The 17,932-nt window shown below is 48.8% G+C and overlaps 1 protein-coding gene across 1 annotated transcript in view; it reads right to left on the bottom strand.

The window, feature by feature from the left end:
* The window catches only part of CASZ1 (castor zinc finger 1), a 129,612-nt gene that overhangs the window by 35,588 nt on the left and 76,092 nt on the right, over positions 1 to 17,932 (bottom strand). The window contains exons 3-6 of the mRNA XM_078857793.1: positions 14,825 to 14,870; positions 5,471 to 5,569; positions 4,820 to 4,943; positions 2,305 to 2,503 (exon numbers count right to left, since the gene is read on the bottom strand). Coding sequence (XP_078713919.1) covers positions 2,305 to 2,503; positions 4,820 to 4,943; positions 5,471 to 5,547 — 400 coding nt within the window. The 5' untranslated portion in view covers positions 5,548 to 5,569; positions 14,825 to 14,870. The remainder of the gene's footprint in view (positions 1 to 2,304; positions 2,504 to 4,819; positions 4,944 to 5,470; positions 5,570 to 14,824; positions 14,871 to 17,932) is intronic.

Here is a 17,932-nt window from a genome sequence, read left to right as displayed (position 1 = left end):
ACGTAGTTTTTAAAGGCGACATAACTCGGCGGCGTCCAGCTCCGCAAGTGGAATGCGATGGTGTCGAATGTTAACTGCCTCGCCTGGTATACAGTAGGTCGTGGGTTCGATCCAAACCCTGATGCCTGTATATTTCGATTTTGCATGTTCTCTCTCCCCGTGGTCACGTGGATTTTTCTTCGGGTCCTCAGGTCTTTTCCCTCCATGTTTCGAATCAACAACACGCATTTAGAGTATTTGGCTGCTATAAATTCCCACACGATAAGCCACTTCGTCGAGCTATCTTCTCTGATAGCCAGGTCACTTCTGAGAAAGAGCTGGACAGCGAAGTGGGCCTTCCATGGTAAATTAAAAAGAGTTCAGCGTTTTTTTTAGTTTTGTTGCACAGGCAATATTTGCGCACGGTGCTTCACTCCTCGCATGGCAATGGGCGTCCGCGTCCCACGCGTCCCCTTTATCGTTTTCTAACATCGCGGTCGAATTCAATGTCACAAATGTAAATCGCCGATCGAAAATGACGAAAAGCCAAAAGTGCAGGCATCTGCCGTAGTCATGTAAATGTCTTTTTCCCCAAATGTAATTGTTTTAGAATTTCCAGCCAATGTTACGATATTGTGGATGAAGAGTTTGTGTCTTCGCACATTTCGCACTTTTGGCGTTCTCTGGTTTAACACTGGTGGTGAGACAAGGCCATAAAAAAGAAGGCTGCTATCTCTGGTGTAGGCCAATCAGCTTCAAAGACAATGCAAATATTATCAGAGCATGTTCGTTTGCAAGTTTTGCCACAAGCATGTGTGGTTAATGCAGACTTGATGCCTTGCAATAGGCGTCTATTTGGTGTTTGAACATCTTAACACCTCCTGTTTTATTGCCAGAAAGGTATTCTTTTTTTCCATCATTTTGACACTATGTTTCTGTTTCAAGATCGCGAGCCAACATTGAAATGCTTTTAAGGGATGCTAACCGCGGCAGTCCTGTGAAGAGAGATAGACTCCCCCACACAGGAATGTGGAATTTCCACCACCGGCTGAGGGTCACCAATATAAACGATCGCTGTGCCACACCTCAGTAAGCATAGAGACAGACTTCTTACACTCTGCAGCTATTACGACTACGGTCAATAGAAACGTCTCTCCACACTCAAACGAGCAATGGAGCAACATCCATCTCCACTGGTGGGTAATTCCACACTCCTATGGCAGGGACCAGTCCCTCCATAAGTGAACCGTTGCCTCGTAGCAATTGTGGCCCCTGCCAAACGAATGTGGTATATTCACAACTTACTCAACAGGAGTGATGAGTCCTCTGGCCAAATAACCGTGAATGAGCCAGAACTTGTCAGATCTTGGAAGCTAAACAGAGGCTGGAGCCTGATTCGTACTTGGATGGGAGAATGACTCGGAGCACCGGGTGTTTCAGGCTTCGCCCACAAAGTGGCCAATGAATAAAAGGACAGCAATGGATTCTTGAATCCATGTGTGCAGAGTTTTGAGCGCTACTTCTCTTGGTATGCATGGGGCTTCTGCCCACATGCCACTGACTCACTAAAGGGGGTGATGTGGCCGGGTAGTGGTGCGTTCGCCGATCATTGCAGAGGTTTGTGGTTTTAAACAAATGGCCGCCCTGGTTAATACTGGTGTGACTCTCCAATTTGTCAAATGAACCTCATGGCGGGACCCCGGAATCCCTTAAGCCCCCAGCTCTCGCATAAACTGCGTTGCGACATCATTTTATGTCTGTTGAAGGTGAATGATATGGCAATCTATTCCTCTCGACGAGCTCTACACGATGCGCTAATCAAAGTTTAAAAGTTTTGTTTCTTCTGCACATTCGTCCTCGCTGCGCTTGGACGACATGACAACAAAATAAATAAATTATTTACGATATTGACTGACGTTTATTCGGGACCCGGGGTCCCACCATAAGGTTCAAATGTAAAATAAAATACTCGAAAATTACTTAATTGGGTAGAAACCACAGAGCATCATCGGCCTGCACAGGCAGACTATATTTATCTGTGAACATAGCAGCTTCATGATAGCCTTGAGATCGCCGCGAATATACCAACCAAACTGAATTATTAGCATTATCAATGGCAATGGACAAACTTTTCAATGAGCAGCACCCTCCTGCCATTTAGAGCATCTGTGCAAAAGAGCTTCATAGCTCCTCCAGTCTAAATACAGATTCTGATGAAAGATTCTGATTCTGATTACTACTCCCGAGTCTGTCCCACACTCGTTTGAGCGGGGGAGACATTTGGGACTTGACGCTGTGGAACAAGCGCGATCACAACTCTCTCACCGGCTGGGGCCTGCACTTCCAGGAGAGGCCTTTCCTCGGCCGCCCTCGGGGAGTGGGAAGCGTCGTCGCCGTCCGCGTCATCGGCGTCGTCTTCATCGGCGACGCCAGTGCGTGGGCCCTGCTGCCCGCCCCCCGAGTCGCCCAGGCCCAGCTCCCCGTTGGCCCAGCGCTCGATGAGCTCCCGGCGCCGCTCGGCACACTGACGGCGGCAACGGGGCAAAGGGGGTGTGAGTGGCGAGTGGCGAACCGCGCGATGATCGTTTGTTTTGTTTCACCAGGGACGAGACCTCGAGTGGCGAGGATGGAGGTCTCACTCGCAAGGGTGGCGGCCTGGGGTCACCACCACGATCGGAAAAGCCATGGTTAACGATGCGAATAGAAACCCGGGCAAAGCAATAGCGTTGCAGGAAGAAAAACATATTAATAAACGGTGCAGGAACATAATCGATATTAAATCAACTACATTACAAGTTCGAAAAGTTAGTTCGGACAAATTACTTTTGAAAACATTCTTAAAAATACTTTTAAAAACCTGATGAACATCATCATCAGCCGTGCACTGTAAGACACGTAACTGCGTTGCTACGAGGCGGTGCTATGCCCGCAGCTGAGGCCGGGTCACACGGAGACTTCTGAGTTTGCTTTACGATGGTTGCTGAGCTAAATCGCAGCACTGTGGTAATCTGGCCGTACCACTGTGGTAACCGTGATAATTTGGCAATCAAAGCCATTGCATTACAGTGTGTATTTTGACCAGTTATTTTCCGCAATTAAAAGCTTTCTTCTTTTTAACTTTGATTTAGCTTTACAATTCGTATATCATCACATTTTAAAGTTAGAGCTCATATAACCAGGGTGAATAACAATGTTTCGCATCAGGTATGGGTGGTGGGAAATCACTCTCGGGAAATAATTTTACATACAAAGAGTGGCCCCCTCAAAACTATAATAAAGCCCCGAGTCCCCCTTAAAACTTAACGTGGCACTGAGTACAGTAAGCGGGTGGCACGGGTTCATATACTGGGGTGGCACCAGAAAGAACGCTGGGTAATGGCGGCAGTGACAGCTCTGGCAGTGGTGGTACGACGCTGGCGAACCAAGCTTTAGAGGTCAGGGTGGTGGATTACACAGATCGAGGTAACTGCTTGCTTTCAAACTCTGTCTTGCAGGGATACCGTAAAGTGGGCATTGGTGTAACCATCAACTGGATCAGAACATCAACAGGCCTGATGCGCACATCTCCCTCATATGAGTGGAAAATTAAACACTCAAACCACAGCAGTGCAATTGTGGCCAAGCAACCCAAACTATGGACCACATAGTGAATCACTATAGTCTGTATGTTGAACCTCTTTCGCACCGTACATAGCCAACCGTGTTAATCGGAGGTGTGCAGGGGAAGGACAACAAATTGAAGGCAAAAAGCAGTTCTAAAGAAATGAGTTTGCAATTTAGATATAAAAGTGCATAACTCCAGTGGCTTCCTAATATCAGAAGGAAGAGCATTCCAGACGGCCGCAGAAGCGCATCTGGAAGTGCGCGATGAAGTGATTGTCTTTGTTCAATGGTTAGCCAGAAGTCGCTGCTCCTTCAATGGAGGAGGAAAAGCAAGATGACACAAACTGTCTCCTGAAGCCCTCCCCTGGCCAGCAGATCTCGACATTGGCATTTAGCTCCTAAACATATTGCCATATGCAAAAGAAAAGTGGACAGCAGGCATCAGTGCAGCAAATAGGTAGTTGACTTATATACATAAGGATTGGAGAGTGTTGTTCCTTTGACCGAGTGTGCGTGTGGGGTATTCTCTGGCTGTCTCCCCACCACCGTGCAAAACAACTGCGGATTTGGACAAAACGTCACGACCCCTGGACCCTACTCATAAAAGGAGTCCTGAAACTCAGCAAGGCTTTTTCCTGGACAAGAGGAAATTATTGCGGCATAGCATGAACTGTCGAACATGCCAACGGAACTGTGAAACGCTTATCGAAAAGTATGAAAACCACAAAGTGGAGTGCGTGTCCATCAGCGAAGGCACAATAACTAAACCTCTATTTTATCCAGCGCCATTCACACAAGGCCTCACAGCACTTTACATAAAATATCCCAACCCTTAACAAACCCTTAATGACTAAAGCAGAATGAAATACTTAACAGATAAAACCCTAAACAAATGAAACGAAAAATAATAAACACAATGTAAAAGGCACATAGTCTACACAGACGGATACGCAAGTGAAAACATGTTTTCAGATGGGACCTAAAAAACTAAACTGAGAGTTCCTAATGTTCTGGGTAAGAGCGTGATTCCACAGACATGGAGGCGCCTTGGCTGCTGCTGCCGAAGGCTCTATCACCATTGATAGCAATGGCATTTATTTGTTGTTGATATACGATGGCATACTAACAAACCTCCAATAAAAGCGCAACACAAAAATTCAATAGATTTCACTCCACTCTCATCAACTTGCATGAAGGAATTTGAGTCAGACACCAGGTTAACACCCATCCACCGTACCTCCACATCTGCCATCTTTCCATCTACCTCGTCACCACTCCCCTCCGCCATCTTGTTTCCAGTGGCCATTTTGTTTTCGTCGCCATCATCATCTTCGCTCGCAGACTGTGACGAGGTTTGGGTCCTTGGCAAAGAGACAGAAATGTGTGAAATGACATTAACAAAAAAATAGCAAACATTCACCACTTTCATTCAAAACTTTTGCTCAAACTATCGATCACTGCTACTGTCAGGTGACGAAGGTACCAATATCTGAGGTACAAAGAGCAAGGGATGTCATAGGAAGAACAATATCTCACATTACCCAAATAGGAATTACTACCTCAAAAAAAGGAATGAGCCTAGAAAAAAGAGGACCTGTGGATATGCTGCAGATAGCTCTGAAGGCTCATCATAATGGCCTATATCAGACTATATTTTAGTCAAATTTAGTTTTTTTCCTCTGAAAATCGACTCCCTTATCGAATCGGAGTTCATGACTGAGTCTCGACTTATGCATTATTTAGAATTGTGTGAATCGTTCTGTACCGAGTTCGAATCCCAGCATGATTAAAATGTCTTTGTCTCATTTAAAGGACTCTATTGGTACAATAAACACCACTTCAAGTTTAATTTCGTCAAGGCCAATTCCAAGAACTAAATGACACTCACTGTGTGTGGCCGGGCCGGGCGTGAAGCTTGGCGCAGATGGCATTGAGTTTCAGGCCTCCCTTTCTGCGAGAGGCCATCATGAACGCACTCTCTCCCCTCCTGCACGCACACACGCACACAGCAGTGTCAAAAAAGTGCTCGTGCCAGGCTAGATTCATTCCATTGCACAAAGTGGGCGTTGTGATGCTTCGGAGGTTGAGAGGGCACCAGGGGACAGATCCAAGCACTGTTGGGTGGAGTGATAAAGTTTCAATGTCAAGGGTTCATAGGGGCAAAGACCAGGGTTGTGTCACCCTTGAGGTACGAAAAATATGAGCATAACATGGGAAAGTAAAAGAATGTTGCGCGATACCAAAATAGGGGAGAACTAAATTGAGTGGTGGATTATTACACAAATGCCCCAAAAAATGGGGTATTCAATACCCCTGGGAAGACCTCCAGATTTCCTGGGACTGATACCTCAATCCTGGGAAAATCTGGACAGGTGCCAACCGTAGTATAAAGACCCAGGTGGGGTGCGTGTAGTGGTGAAAGCTTAGTGACAGGAAGCATACAAGAGGTGGGCAAGGTGCAGGCAATGCAATACAATTACAATAATAAAATGTGTTGTGAATGTGACCACATGTTAAGACGCTCAACTGAAACAGTGGGCATATTTGTTTTGTAGCTAGAGGCAGTTGGTCATCGGTAGAGAAAAAAAGGAAGGCTCTGAGCGTGTAAACCCACGAATGGAACTAAATTAACCTTTCCCAGCTCTTTCCAGGGTCTGCGAGTTCCTCAGTGTAACCGATAATAAACTCAACTTGGAAAGCAAAGGAGGCTGGTCTGTGTGGGTGTGTTGATGTGTCGACGTGTGTGTGTTATGGTGTATGGTTATCAGGATCTGCGTCAGTGTTTCAGGTACTGTCAGATTCGGTGTCGTGGTGTGCGTATATTTCATGCTGTGTCAAGGCATGTGTCGCAGTATGTGTGAGGACGCGTGTCAGATGTGTGTCAGACAGTGTTACAGTAAATGTGTGTATGTCAGTGTATCAGGGTGTGTCGGGCAGGAGAAGCGGTGGCATAGTGGTTAGCGTGCTGCTCTACAAACACAGTGACCCCACAATTTTGGCTCACAACCAATCATAGTTCCGAATATCTGAACCTGTCCTGGGCCACCCCAAGGTCGACTCGACCTTAAATAAGTACCTGGTACTATGTGTGAACATCGCCACTTGGGAGATAAAGGCAGCTGGGTGTGGTGCTGGCCACCCACCCCCTCGTGCGCCGTGCCGGCCTTCATAGGTGCTCACTAACAGCACTTGCCCCAACAGCCTGTGCAGGCTACACAAGGCACCTCGGTCTTTGACATTTTTACCAGGGTGTGTGTCAAGAGTATGGATGCATGTAAATGTCAGTTTCAGGGTGTGTGTCAAGGTGTGTGTGTGTGCGCGTGTGTCAGTGTCATGTGTGTGCGTGTCAGCGTGTGTGTGGCGTGTGTCAGTGTCATGGTGTGTGTGTGTCAGCGATGTGCGCGGGCGTAATGAATAAATGAGTCCACGCCGCAATAAATGACCTCACTTTGCCCAGGTTTCCATGGAAACTAAGCTCATTCTCAAAAATTTCATTATGGGACATCGATTGGGAGCGCGAGCGAGGATGGCGAGGGGGGAGGGAGCGCGCGGGGAGAGCGAGCGCGGGTGTCTGGTAATGCTTTAATTGTTGTTTCTCACCCATGTCAAAGTAACCCCAACCCTCACCCCCCCGAGGAGAAGAGAGACGTGCGAGCGAGCGAGCAACCGTGTTCAGGGCGTCTGCGTGTCACGGCGGGCTGGGGAGTGGCGGCGCAGCGGCGGTTCATGCGTCGTCGCTGTGCTCTGACCTTGGCGACCTTTGGTTCGATTCCAAGCCCCGTTGTATGTATATATGAACGCATGTTGAAGTTCTTCCGCACCGTTGTCCGTGAACCTGAGAGTGGTCCGTTCATGGACGGGGCCTCGATTGGGTTCGACTTGGCCTTCAAATGGCTACGCGATGTGGTGTACGTGTGAACGTCCGCACTGGGGATACAAAGATGGCCGGGTATGGTCCTGGTGACGCCACCACCTCACGCACTGGCACTGACCATAATGGGTGCTTGCTAACAGCACTTGTGCAAGTGTAAACGAGAGTTTACACAAATCCACAAATTTGTCTGCTGCCTGATGATGCCGATTGTAATTACTGGCGAAACGTCCTAAAAGTTGTGGAGTTTCTCTCCAACACACCGGTGTGCTGTACTAGTAACGAATTGGCATGTTCTGTTTACGTGACAAACCTTACTAACTGGCTGTGTCCGGTGGTGGTGGGTTTAACGACACATTTACGCGATCTAACCCAAAAAAACCTGTATTATGGATGATATTGGTCGCAAAAGTCTACTACGTGTTAAACTAAACGAGAGTGTATGTCAAATTGTTAATGTGTGTGTGCGTGAAACTGTGTGTTGCGCTACGAACCCGCCAACCCGAGTTCGATTCCTGATAAAGGCCAACACCAGTGACGATTATCTGAAGCGGTCCTGGGCCTCCGCTCGGTCGACTCAACCTCAAATGAGTATCTCATGCGGTGTGTAAACATCACCACTGGGGAGACAAAGGCGGCCGGGCGTGGTGCTGATAACCCACCCCCTGGTGTGCCGTGCCAGCATTTCATAGGTGCTCGCGAACAGCATTTCCCCCTACAGTCTATTAAGGATACACAGGCGATCTCTGTCTTTGTCTTTATGGGTGTTCTCTGTGTCTGTATACAGGAATATAGGGTGGGAGGGGGCGGTGGCATTGGTCAGCACTGCGACCCGAGTTCAATTCCTGGCCACAGCTATCTGAAGCAGTGCTCCCTCCCTCTCCCCCAAACCCCCCCTATTTCACAAACCCACATTAACCATGGCGGTGAAGTATCGTTTAACAACACTTATTACTGACATGAGAGTGAGGTTATAATTCGCAAGTCAATTGACTAAGGGCTGAACATTATTCCGTTATTATTATGGGTATAAGTGTGTTTATGAGTGTGCGTGTTTTGAATGTGCATGTGTGTACGTTGGTTGCGTGGATGTGAATGCGTGAATTGGCATTAGGTCAGCGTGAATGTGTTTGGTTACGTGCGTGTGATGCCGAACGATTTCAGATTCCTGCACAAATCGTGATATTTTTTTTTTCCATTGGATGATTCCCAGGTTCAATTCTCCCTTCGTGTGAATGGGTTTCTGACGTGTATTCTGCTTGGGAAGGATTCACGCAACGGAATGTGATTCTACTCGCAGTCAACATGTGAACGTTGGACCAACGTCAGCATGTGGTTGGACCAACGTCACATGTTTACTTGTTATTTTGTGATGCGAACCTAACCTATCCAATGCTTAGCTTAGCTAGCTATGCATTGCCAAGTTCAGGGTGGCAAATCAGATTCCAAGTGGCCAGAATCGCCATTGCAATGCATGGCTAATTTATTCTATTTATTTTTGCCAGGTACGGCCCACTGAGCAATATAGCTCTTTTTCAGAAGCGACCTGGCAACAAATTATAGCTCAACGAAGTGGCTTATCGCGTGTAAATGTATAGCCGCCAAATTACTCTAAACGCACGTTGATTATAAATGTGGAGGGAAAAACCGAAGGATCCAGATAAAAAAAATCCACACGTCAACAGGGTGAGAGACACGCAAACTACAAATACACAGCAGGCGTCAGGGTCGGGATCGAACCCACGACCTCCTGTATACCAGGCGAGGTAGTTAACATCTAGCCACCGTGGCGCCAATGCCGAGTGCACACAGAACGGACCTTATTCCACCTCTGTTTCCATGTGGCATTCAGGCACGAAGGGAGGGCACACGGGACTTGGACGGCCTCGTGTACAGCCAAAGCATGTAGCTGTCCATGCAGGTGTCTTTGTATTTGTGCATTCGGCGTGCGTATGTATTACGTGTACTTTATTAGGGGTGTGTGGGGAGCGGTAGTGCAGTGGTTAGCACACTGCACTAAGAACCCGGCGACCCAAGTTAATGCCAGCCTTCATAGGTGCTCACTAACAGCACTTGACCCAACAGTCTGTTAAAGGCTATACGTACGGGAGATCTTTGTATTTGTCTGTGTGCTTGATATGTGTATGAAGTATGTGTATGATACGTGAGTGTATTAGTCATGTGTATATTAGTTGGTTGTGTGTATGTATAGGCATGTGTATATGTGTGTGTATTTAGATACGTGTACTGCATGTAGAGCTATATTAATGTGCTCAGCGTGTGTACGAGTATTAGTGGTGTATATGGGTGTATCACTTATTGTGTGTGCGCGTCTTTATGTGTATGCACGTGTACGCGTGCATACTGCCCGTAGACTCAACATGCACGTATATATATGTGTGCGTCAGAGCATTAGGTGTGTGCGCTGCATGTATATATATTTTAATGTGCGTGCGTGTGTGCGTGTGTGCGCGCGCGCGATCTCGGTGTGTGCCGCATGCCCGCGCGGTAATTTCCGATAAAAGCCGCCCGCTTTCACCAAAATCAATATTTTTCGCTAAAACGCCCTGGAATGACGCTGACGTGGGGGGTATTATTTATTAAGCTGCGCATCACCCCTCCCCTTCCCCCGCTGTCCACCCAACCCCTCCGTCCACCCATCCGTCGGCGCACGGCACCCTTCATCCCCGACCTCGCGGCCTTCGTTTAACCACGTGTGGGCCCCCCCTCCTCTGCCACCCTTCGTACCTGCGGGGCCATAGGAACACTCTGGATGATTGCCGTAATGACTTTACACATCCTGGCGGCCGCCGAGTGCGGAGGTCTAACGCTGCTGCGGCGTACGTGCTGTCTCTCCAACGCCGTTATCAGCCCGTAGTCGCTGTTGCTCGTTAGCTGTCCAATGGCACGCTTGAATAATTGCTATTGTTACGGCGTATGTAGCGTTTTTTTCATCCTAAATTCTGGGGGCGTTTTACATCAATAACAGTGGGGGGGGGGGGGAAGAATTTAAAACAGCAAATTAAATTAAAATAGGAAATGCCTTAAAATAGGAAATTCCTTCTGAAAGGGAAATGTGTTTTTTTAAGACGGTGACGTGAAGATCTCAACCGAACCGGACTCCCCCGACAGTCTTCGGCCAGAGAGTTCCACAGTCTGCGTGCCACGGAAGCAAAGGCTGCCATCGCCCATGGGACCTGAGCTTCGGTCTGGCGATGCAAGAGGAGGTCTAATCCGCCGACCTCAGAGTCCATGTTGGAATGTAGGGGGCGCAGCAGTAGCAGCTCTCAAATATATTGTGGTGTGCGAAATCATCCAGGGTGTTAACTCCTCTCGAGGATTTGTCTGCAAGCTAGCCCCGTGCCACAACGTGCCCATCGCGTGTTGTTGTGTTAGCTTCCTTGAGATGCTGCTCCGGGCACGTGCAGCGGAACGTCGGATGTTGCGTCGACGCAACACACGGTGCAACCCGAAAACGCATCGGAGAGCTTTAAACCGCAACCGCGAAAAACGGATTAATAATAATCTTCTATTGTGAATGCATTACTATTATTATGACTCCGCTTGTTTACCCAGGAATGCCTCGCTGAATATCAAAGCCTCTTTCAGGAGGGTCCTGTCAGGTTTTTTGCAGTAGTTGGGGGGGTCAATGTTGCTGCTGTAGTAATTTAGTAATTTTGCTGGTAAATACTCATTGGGAGGTTTGGCTAATAGCAGGAGAGAACTATTGAAACTAAAAAGACAAGCAATGCTGCTATTTTACAGCAGCATTGCTGTGGCTGTGCCGCAGCAATGCTGCTGTGGCAGTCGGTATGGACAATTTAAACTATTAAACCGAACTATTTTTTTTAGCCAGGTAAGGCCCACTGAGCTATGTAGCTCTTTTTCAGAAGCGACCTGGCCACATGGCTTAACACGTGGGAATGTATAGCGGCCAAATACTCTAAATACATGTTTCTAAATGTGGAGGAAAAAACCTGAGGATCCGGAGAAAAATCCAGACGGGCACGGGGAAAAAGAGAGACATGCAAACTCCAAATATACAGCAGGCATCAGGGTCAGGATCGAACCCACGATAGCCTGTATCCCAGGCGAGGGAGTTAACATCTCGCCACCGTTGCTCCCACATACAACGACCTCCACAGGGAATGGCACCGAGTTAGGAATGGAAGCCAGGCCCATCTTGTTGTGGGGCACAAGTCCTGCGTGTTGTTCAGCAAGCCGCAGAAGCTCTGTGTGGTGGGACATCGTGCCAAACAACAAGTGAACAACGCACCAGAGGCTGCAGACACCCTTTCTCACTCTCTCTCTCTCTCACTCTCTCTCAAGCCTGGCTCTTTAAACAGAGTCAAGGGCTAGGCTCCAGCGCGAACTCGATCCTTGGAGTACGCTGTACGATGGTCGATCCTAGATGGTAGCTGGGCTGATGCTGGCACCTTAAGTTCCTCTTATTTATTTTTTTGGTTTGTTGTACGTATATACGTGGTAATCTGAGGTGCCGTGTTGAGTCTATGGGCAGTGTTGAGTCTACGGGTAGTGTTGAGTCTACGGGTAGTGTTGAGTCTACGGGTAGTGTTGAGTCTACGGGTAGTGTGAAGTCTACGGGCAGTGTTGAGTCTACGGGCAGTGTTGAGTCTACGGGCAGTGTTGAGTCTACGGGTAGTGTTGAGTCTACGGGTAGTGTTGAGTCTATGGGTAGTGTTGAGTCTACGGGCAGTGTTGAGTCTACGGGCAGTGTTGAGTCTACGAGCAGTATTGAGTCTACGGGCAGTGTTGAGTCTACGGGCAGTGTTGAGTCTATGGGCAGTGTTGAGTCTACGGGCAGTATTGAGTCTACGGGCAGTGTTGAGTCTATGGGCAGTGTTGAGTCTACGTGCAGTGGTAGTCTATGGGTAGTGTTGAGTCTACGGGCAGTGTTGAGTCTATGGTTAGTGTTGAGTCTATGGGTAGTGTTAGTCTATGGGTAGTGTTAGACTATGGGCAGTGTTAGTCTATGGGCAGTACGTATGTATGGTGAACTTTTTTCGCACCGAACGTAGCCAACCGTGCTAATCGGAGGTGCGAGTTATCTTCGTGAGCCACCCCTCCCCCATTCCCCATCCCTCCCCCCATTTGTCTCTCATTTTCCCCTAACCCTCCCCCAATCCCCATCTCATGGCCAGGTCAGAAAGTGAACCTGGTACACCGTCGTAAACAGCTCCCGTTCGAGGAGGTAAGCCTACCCAGAAAGCTCCCCCCACCCCTCCCCCGACATGCTGGTGTTACCCGTGTATTGTAATGTACCCTCCGATGTGATCGTTGATATTCGTTCGAAGAAAGAGAAAACCCAAGAGACACCGCGACTGCCGACGTTCAATTCACAGGAGATGGCACGACTCTGGCCAATCCCCATCAACATTAACCTGGCACCATTGGAACCTCGTTTGCCAAAATAAAAGGCGCCTTTTGGCGTCATCTGGTCCAACCCATGTGAGACTAGGCTCTAAGGAAAGCTGTCTCTCGGGTGTGGACCAATCAACATCAAGGACAGTGCACATTCTCAGAGTTATGTTTTTTGTTTGCATTATAACTGCAGGTATTGTGGTCTATGCAAACATAACTCCTTGTAAAAAAGGTGTCAGTTTTGTTGCCAGATAGAAGGGTAAAAAACCAATTATCATTAACCTGGCAATCAACCGTTGATAAAATAATAAAACAATAAATAAACGATTCTAATTCAAAGGTATTTATTGACCGGTTGCCGGGCGAGGTCGGCTTCCCCACCGTGTCTGCGTCAGCCACGAGGAAGTTGATTAAACAAATCAGTTGGCCGCGACGTCACAAACCCGATCTGATCGCCTCTGTCCCAGTTGGTGGGAGGGTTATAGTTAAGGCTTGACATTGTGTAGGGCTGTTACAGAGAGCCCGTTATGCATGGCAGCCTATGGTAAACAAGCACAGTGGGCGGGGCTACGTCAGTGCACGGGCAGGTGCCCTCTACGACGTCCGCGCTTCGGACGTTACGATCCCCCGGGGCCCCACCCCTCAGGGAGGGGGGTGTATAAAAGGGGAATGTATCGGGGGGCTCGGGAGTGATGTGTTAGCTAAGAAGAGAAGACGGAAGACGTCCTAGATAGAGCCCTGGTCTCCCCCTGGTACGCCGTCCTTATCAGGACCGCGCAGGCTCGAGCCAGTGGCGTGGTACCAGAGCCAGAGCCAGTGCTGGTCTGGACTCTGGGTACCGGGCCCGACTGACCAGTGTCGGGCCAAGATAGCCTCCCCTAGCCCATTAGTGGAGGACTCAGAGGCAGGCTAGGGTGAGCTAAGAGGTGTGTCCTCAGATAGACGGGTGAGGGGGCCGATACCCCCTCAGTGTGTATGTCACAAGGTGTGGTGTTAAATAAACCAGTGTGCCTCCAACTATCCGGTGTGAACGAGTCGTGAGCATTACTACAATTGTATAGAGGCACTGCACGACGATCTCGCCCAAAAATAACAAGATGACGTTATACAGGCGATAAGAGAGTGGGTTGGTATCGCGCGTGTTGCGTGAACGAATTCGCCAGCAGAGGGCGCGTCTCTCCCCGAAACAAGGGGAGAATTTCACGAGGGGAAAAAAAACTTCACGCAAGTTTAGCGAAGAGTGCAAACAGGTGTGTACGCAGGTACACACACAGGTAAACACACACACACGTGTAACATACAGCCCCACGAGCATTTACACTTTCATGAACACCACGTGTGTACGTACAGACGCACACAGCTAGGTACACATACAAGCGACAGACAGGCAACGCAATGTATACACGTACTGCTAAAATTGAGTGTGAACACACAGCGATGTGAACACAAAGCGAAACCGCAGGAGACAGCACATAGAGTGCATAGAGTACACGTAGTACACACACAGTACACACACAGTACACACACACAATGTTATCCCACATCCGACCGCAAAGCCGCATCCGAGCGAATGAAAACAGCCCAAAGCGAGGGAAACTTGTGCTCGAACAGGTGTTATGGGTGAGGGATCATCATGCACTCCAACATCCATCGCACCATTACGCTCAGGTCCATTAACATCACCATCACCACCCCCATCATCATCATCTCTGCCATAATCAAAAGATAAGATCCCTATCAACATCCCCACGATCTTTACTCCATCATCATCAACAACCCCATCTTCATTCAAACAATCATCACCCCCATCAAAATCATCACTCAAATATAATCAACCCATCATGACTGTCACAATAATCATCATGAGAGAGCACCTTGACTGGGAGTCAAACCTTGAATCTCAATTTCAGCAGCATTGGGTTGGCCGGGGGTGTTTCGGTGTCGGCTCACGATGGCCGTGTCAGAGCAAAACGGGAGGCAGGGACTCACCTTAGTCGGTCCTCTCACGCGTGTGTGATGGCAGGCTCATGGTGCCCTGTAAAACACAAAGACACACACGCACACAGCGATTGTGTGCTCCATTACATCTCAAGAGGCGTCTGTGACTCATCACATCAAATACAAAAAAAGTCTAAATGTCTACATGTTCAAACAAGCAAATCGGGGTTGGGGGGGGGAGGTGGACGTTCGCATGCTTTGGCTGCCATGGGCCAGTCGAAATGTCACATTTCCATGGCAGGGGCCAGTCTCTCCATGGGACGACCAATCCGAGGCAGATCTGGAAACATGCGCCCTGGACGATAGGGAGGGCGGGTGTTCCTGAAATGTCAAGCTTTAAAATAGGGCCCTGCAGCTTCAACTTAAACAAAACACATTCCACCGATTGTCTCTGCTGAATATCAATTAAGTACCAATAATACCGATTTTCGGGGATCTCAAGGGAAGAGGGACCAGTGGGGGGAGGGGGGGACGCCCCTCGGATCGTCAACTGGGACCACTGCTGACTTTAAAAACTTGAACGATCCGGGAGATATGATGGCGGTCATGGCGATGATAGGGATGTTGACGATCGTGATTGGAACAAAGGTGGCGATGATGATGATACATGATAGGGATGGTGGTGATGGTGATGATGGTGGTGATGTTGGTGACGATGGTGGTGATAGGGATGAGGATGACGATGGTGATGATAGGGATGATGATGACGATGGTGGTGATGGTGGTGACTATGATGGCGATGATGATGGCGATGGCGGTGATTTGAAGGGGTCAGTGACCTGTATTGAACTTGCGATATCCTGACCGGGGAGCCCGAGGGCTTTGGCCACAGCGACGCACACACACAGCGACGGCTGGCCGCACGTATTACTATAGTCGTCGCGTGTTCACACAACACCTGTGGGCCTGCAGCACTTACTATGCATTACGATAATATAAGGTTCTGTGATGGGAGAGAAAGAGAGAGAGAGAAAGATGTAGTGAGAAGGGAGAGCGACTAAGGAAGTGAGATGGCGAGAGGGGAGAGAAATGGTGACAGTTATAATTGAGAGAGAGCGATGGAGCGAGATGCACGGAAACATAAAATGACAGAGACACACACACACTGACACACAGAGAGGGAGAGAGATGCACGGAGCGATACGGGGAGGGAGAGAACCACACAGAGAGGGGAAAAACAACAAAAACCCGGCAATCGTGCAGATAAGCGAAACGCTGACTCGCGCGATGCAAAAAAAAGTTCCCGATCGGCGTGGAACAAAGCAGAGAAAGAGAGAATTGGGAGCCGAGCTGGGCTTGGGCGAATGAAGAGAACACATTGCACGTACACAATGGGGGGTATTTGTGTGCAGGCGCCGGTGACCGAGGCTGAGACCGTAAACCCGCCGCTACTCTGGTGATCCGATTAAATCGCGAGTGGCGCCTGGAGCCCGGATTCGAACCCAGGTTCTCCCGTGGTGACGGCTCTACTTCTCTTGACACGGCCATTGTAAACCCTCCGCTAGAACAAGACACCACCAGCCCCAGGATCTCACTGGCACGCTCTGACACCCGGTTCAATGCTCTGTCGTGGCCATTATAAACCACCCTGAGAGACACCCAGGGCCCAGGACTCGAACCCAGGTTGCCCAGCGGCACTCCCAACACGGCCCCGTTTATAAAACCAGCGAGCACCGCGGCCGCCTCAATCTCTTTTGCTGCTCAAACTTTAAATTTCCTCAGCAATGGCGTTCGCCAAACGGCGATCACATCCGACCCGGTAAGCGGCGGCCACGACAGGTTTGATTTGCGGTGCTGCTTTGCGGTGAATCGTCCAGGAACACGTGCTGCACACGGGGGGGTGGGGGGGGGGTGATGCTGTCACCCGTCACCAAAACCGAGTTAAGAACTCAATGCAAAAAGGACACGCACTTGATCGTTCGCTCGCAACTACGCCAAAGTCCCGCCGTGAATCTTAACGCGCCCCACGCTTTTGCTTCCGCAGCTGATATCAGAGCAGGACTATCGAGATCCCATACCCTCAATGTAGTTTTCCCAAGCTTTGTAGGCGCTGCGCTGACGAGCTGTTTAATTTATCGTGCCGTCATTTGGGGGGGGGGAGTGCAGGAAGGGTGTAAATGGGTAGCTCCGTGCTTTTGCGTGCCACCGCTCCATTGTGGTGGATGTTGGCAAACGCATGTGAACATCTTAAATGCAAGTCCCTGCAGGAAAAGCCTGTATTGCAGTATGTATGTATTTAAAACTTATTTCGCACCGTACCTAGCCAGCCATGCTAATCGGAGGTGCGGATATCAATCAATCTGTTGGCTATGTGCAGCTATGGAGAGGTACATTATGTCTTGTACGGGGATGGCAATTATATAATCAGTCCAACTTCTTAACATTTTTTCGGCTTTTATGTAAAAAAAAAATTCCAGCGATGGGTGTGGAATTGGAGAGGCGTGCTTTTTGCGTCACGCCAGGGATCCAGCAACTGTGATGACCTAAGGGGTCATATACCTCGTGCGTATGGGACGGCCAAACCTGAGTCCACGTTATTTGACCTGAAGTTTTGCCCGATTTCTCCCGGAACTCGAGATGAAGGGCAACTCGACCAGGCCAACAAATGAGGTGTTTCCTACGACATGCCGATTTCTATTCAAGGAATACCGCAAAAGTAAAATGCCAAGACTGCGTGTTGCTGAGAAAATATACTTTTAACCGTTAAATCATAGATATCTGCCACCGGCAACACATTTGTTTTTTTTATCGTAACACTTTTGGTGATGTATTTGTGCTGGACCCTGAATTTTAACAAAGGCAATTCAGGCCAGGATGAGAAGAAAAATCACCCCAAACTATTTGGGCTGCCGCGCGATTTAGCAGTCAGTTTGCCAAAGAAAATGTGAGGAAACGTGCTGTGAAAACGCCAAACTCGAGCTCAAACTTTGGTTACGAGGATCATGGAAAACCACTCCTTAGAGGGCTAATGCCGGTGTCAGGATCGCTACGGGCAGGGTGGCTAAGACTCACGATGGTCATGTCAGAGGACTGAGCCAAGCAACGGTGAGACCCGAGGTTGGCGTGAAGGTGTTGGTCACCTGAGATTAAAACAAGGTG

Source organism: Lampetra fluviatilis, chromosome 6, assembly GCF_964198595.1.
Source record: "Lampetra fluviatilis chromosome 6, kcLamFluv1.1, whole genome shotgun sequence".
Taxonomy (NCBI): domain Eukaryota; kingdom Metazoa; phylum Chordata; class Hyperoartia; order Petromyzontiformes; family Petromyzontidae; genus Lampetra; species Lampetra fluviatilis.
Note: the sequence above shows the minus strand (reverse complement) of the source record. Positions and strands in the feature narration are given on the sequence as shown.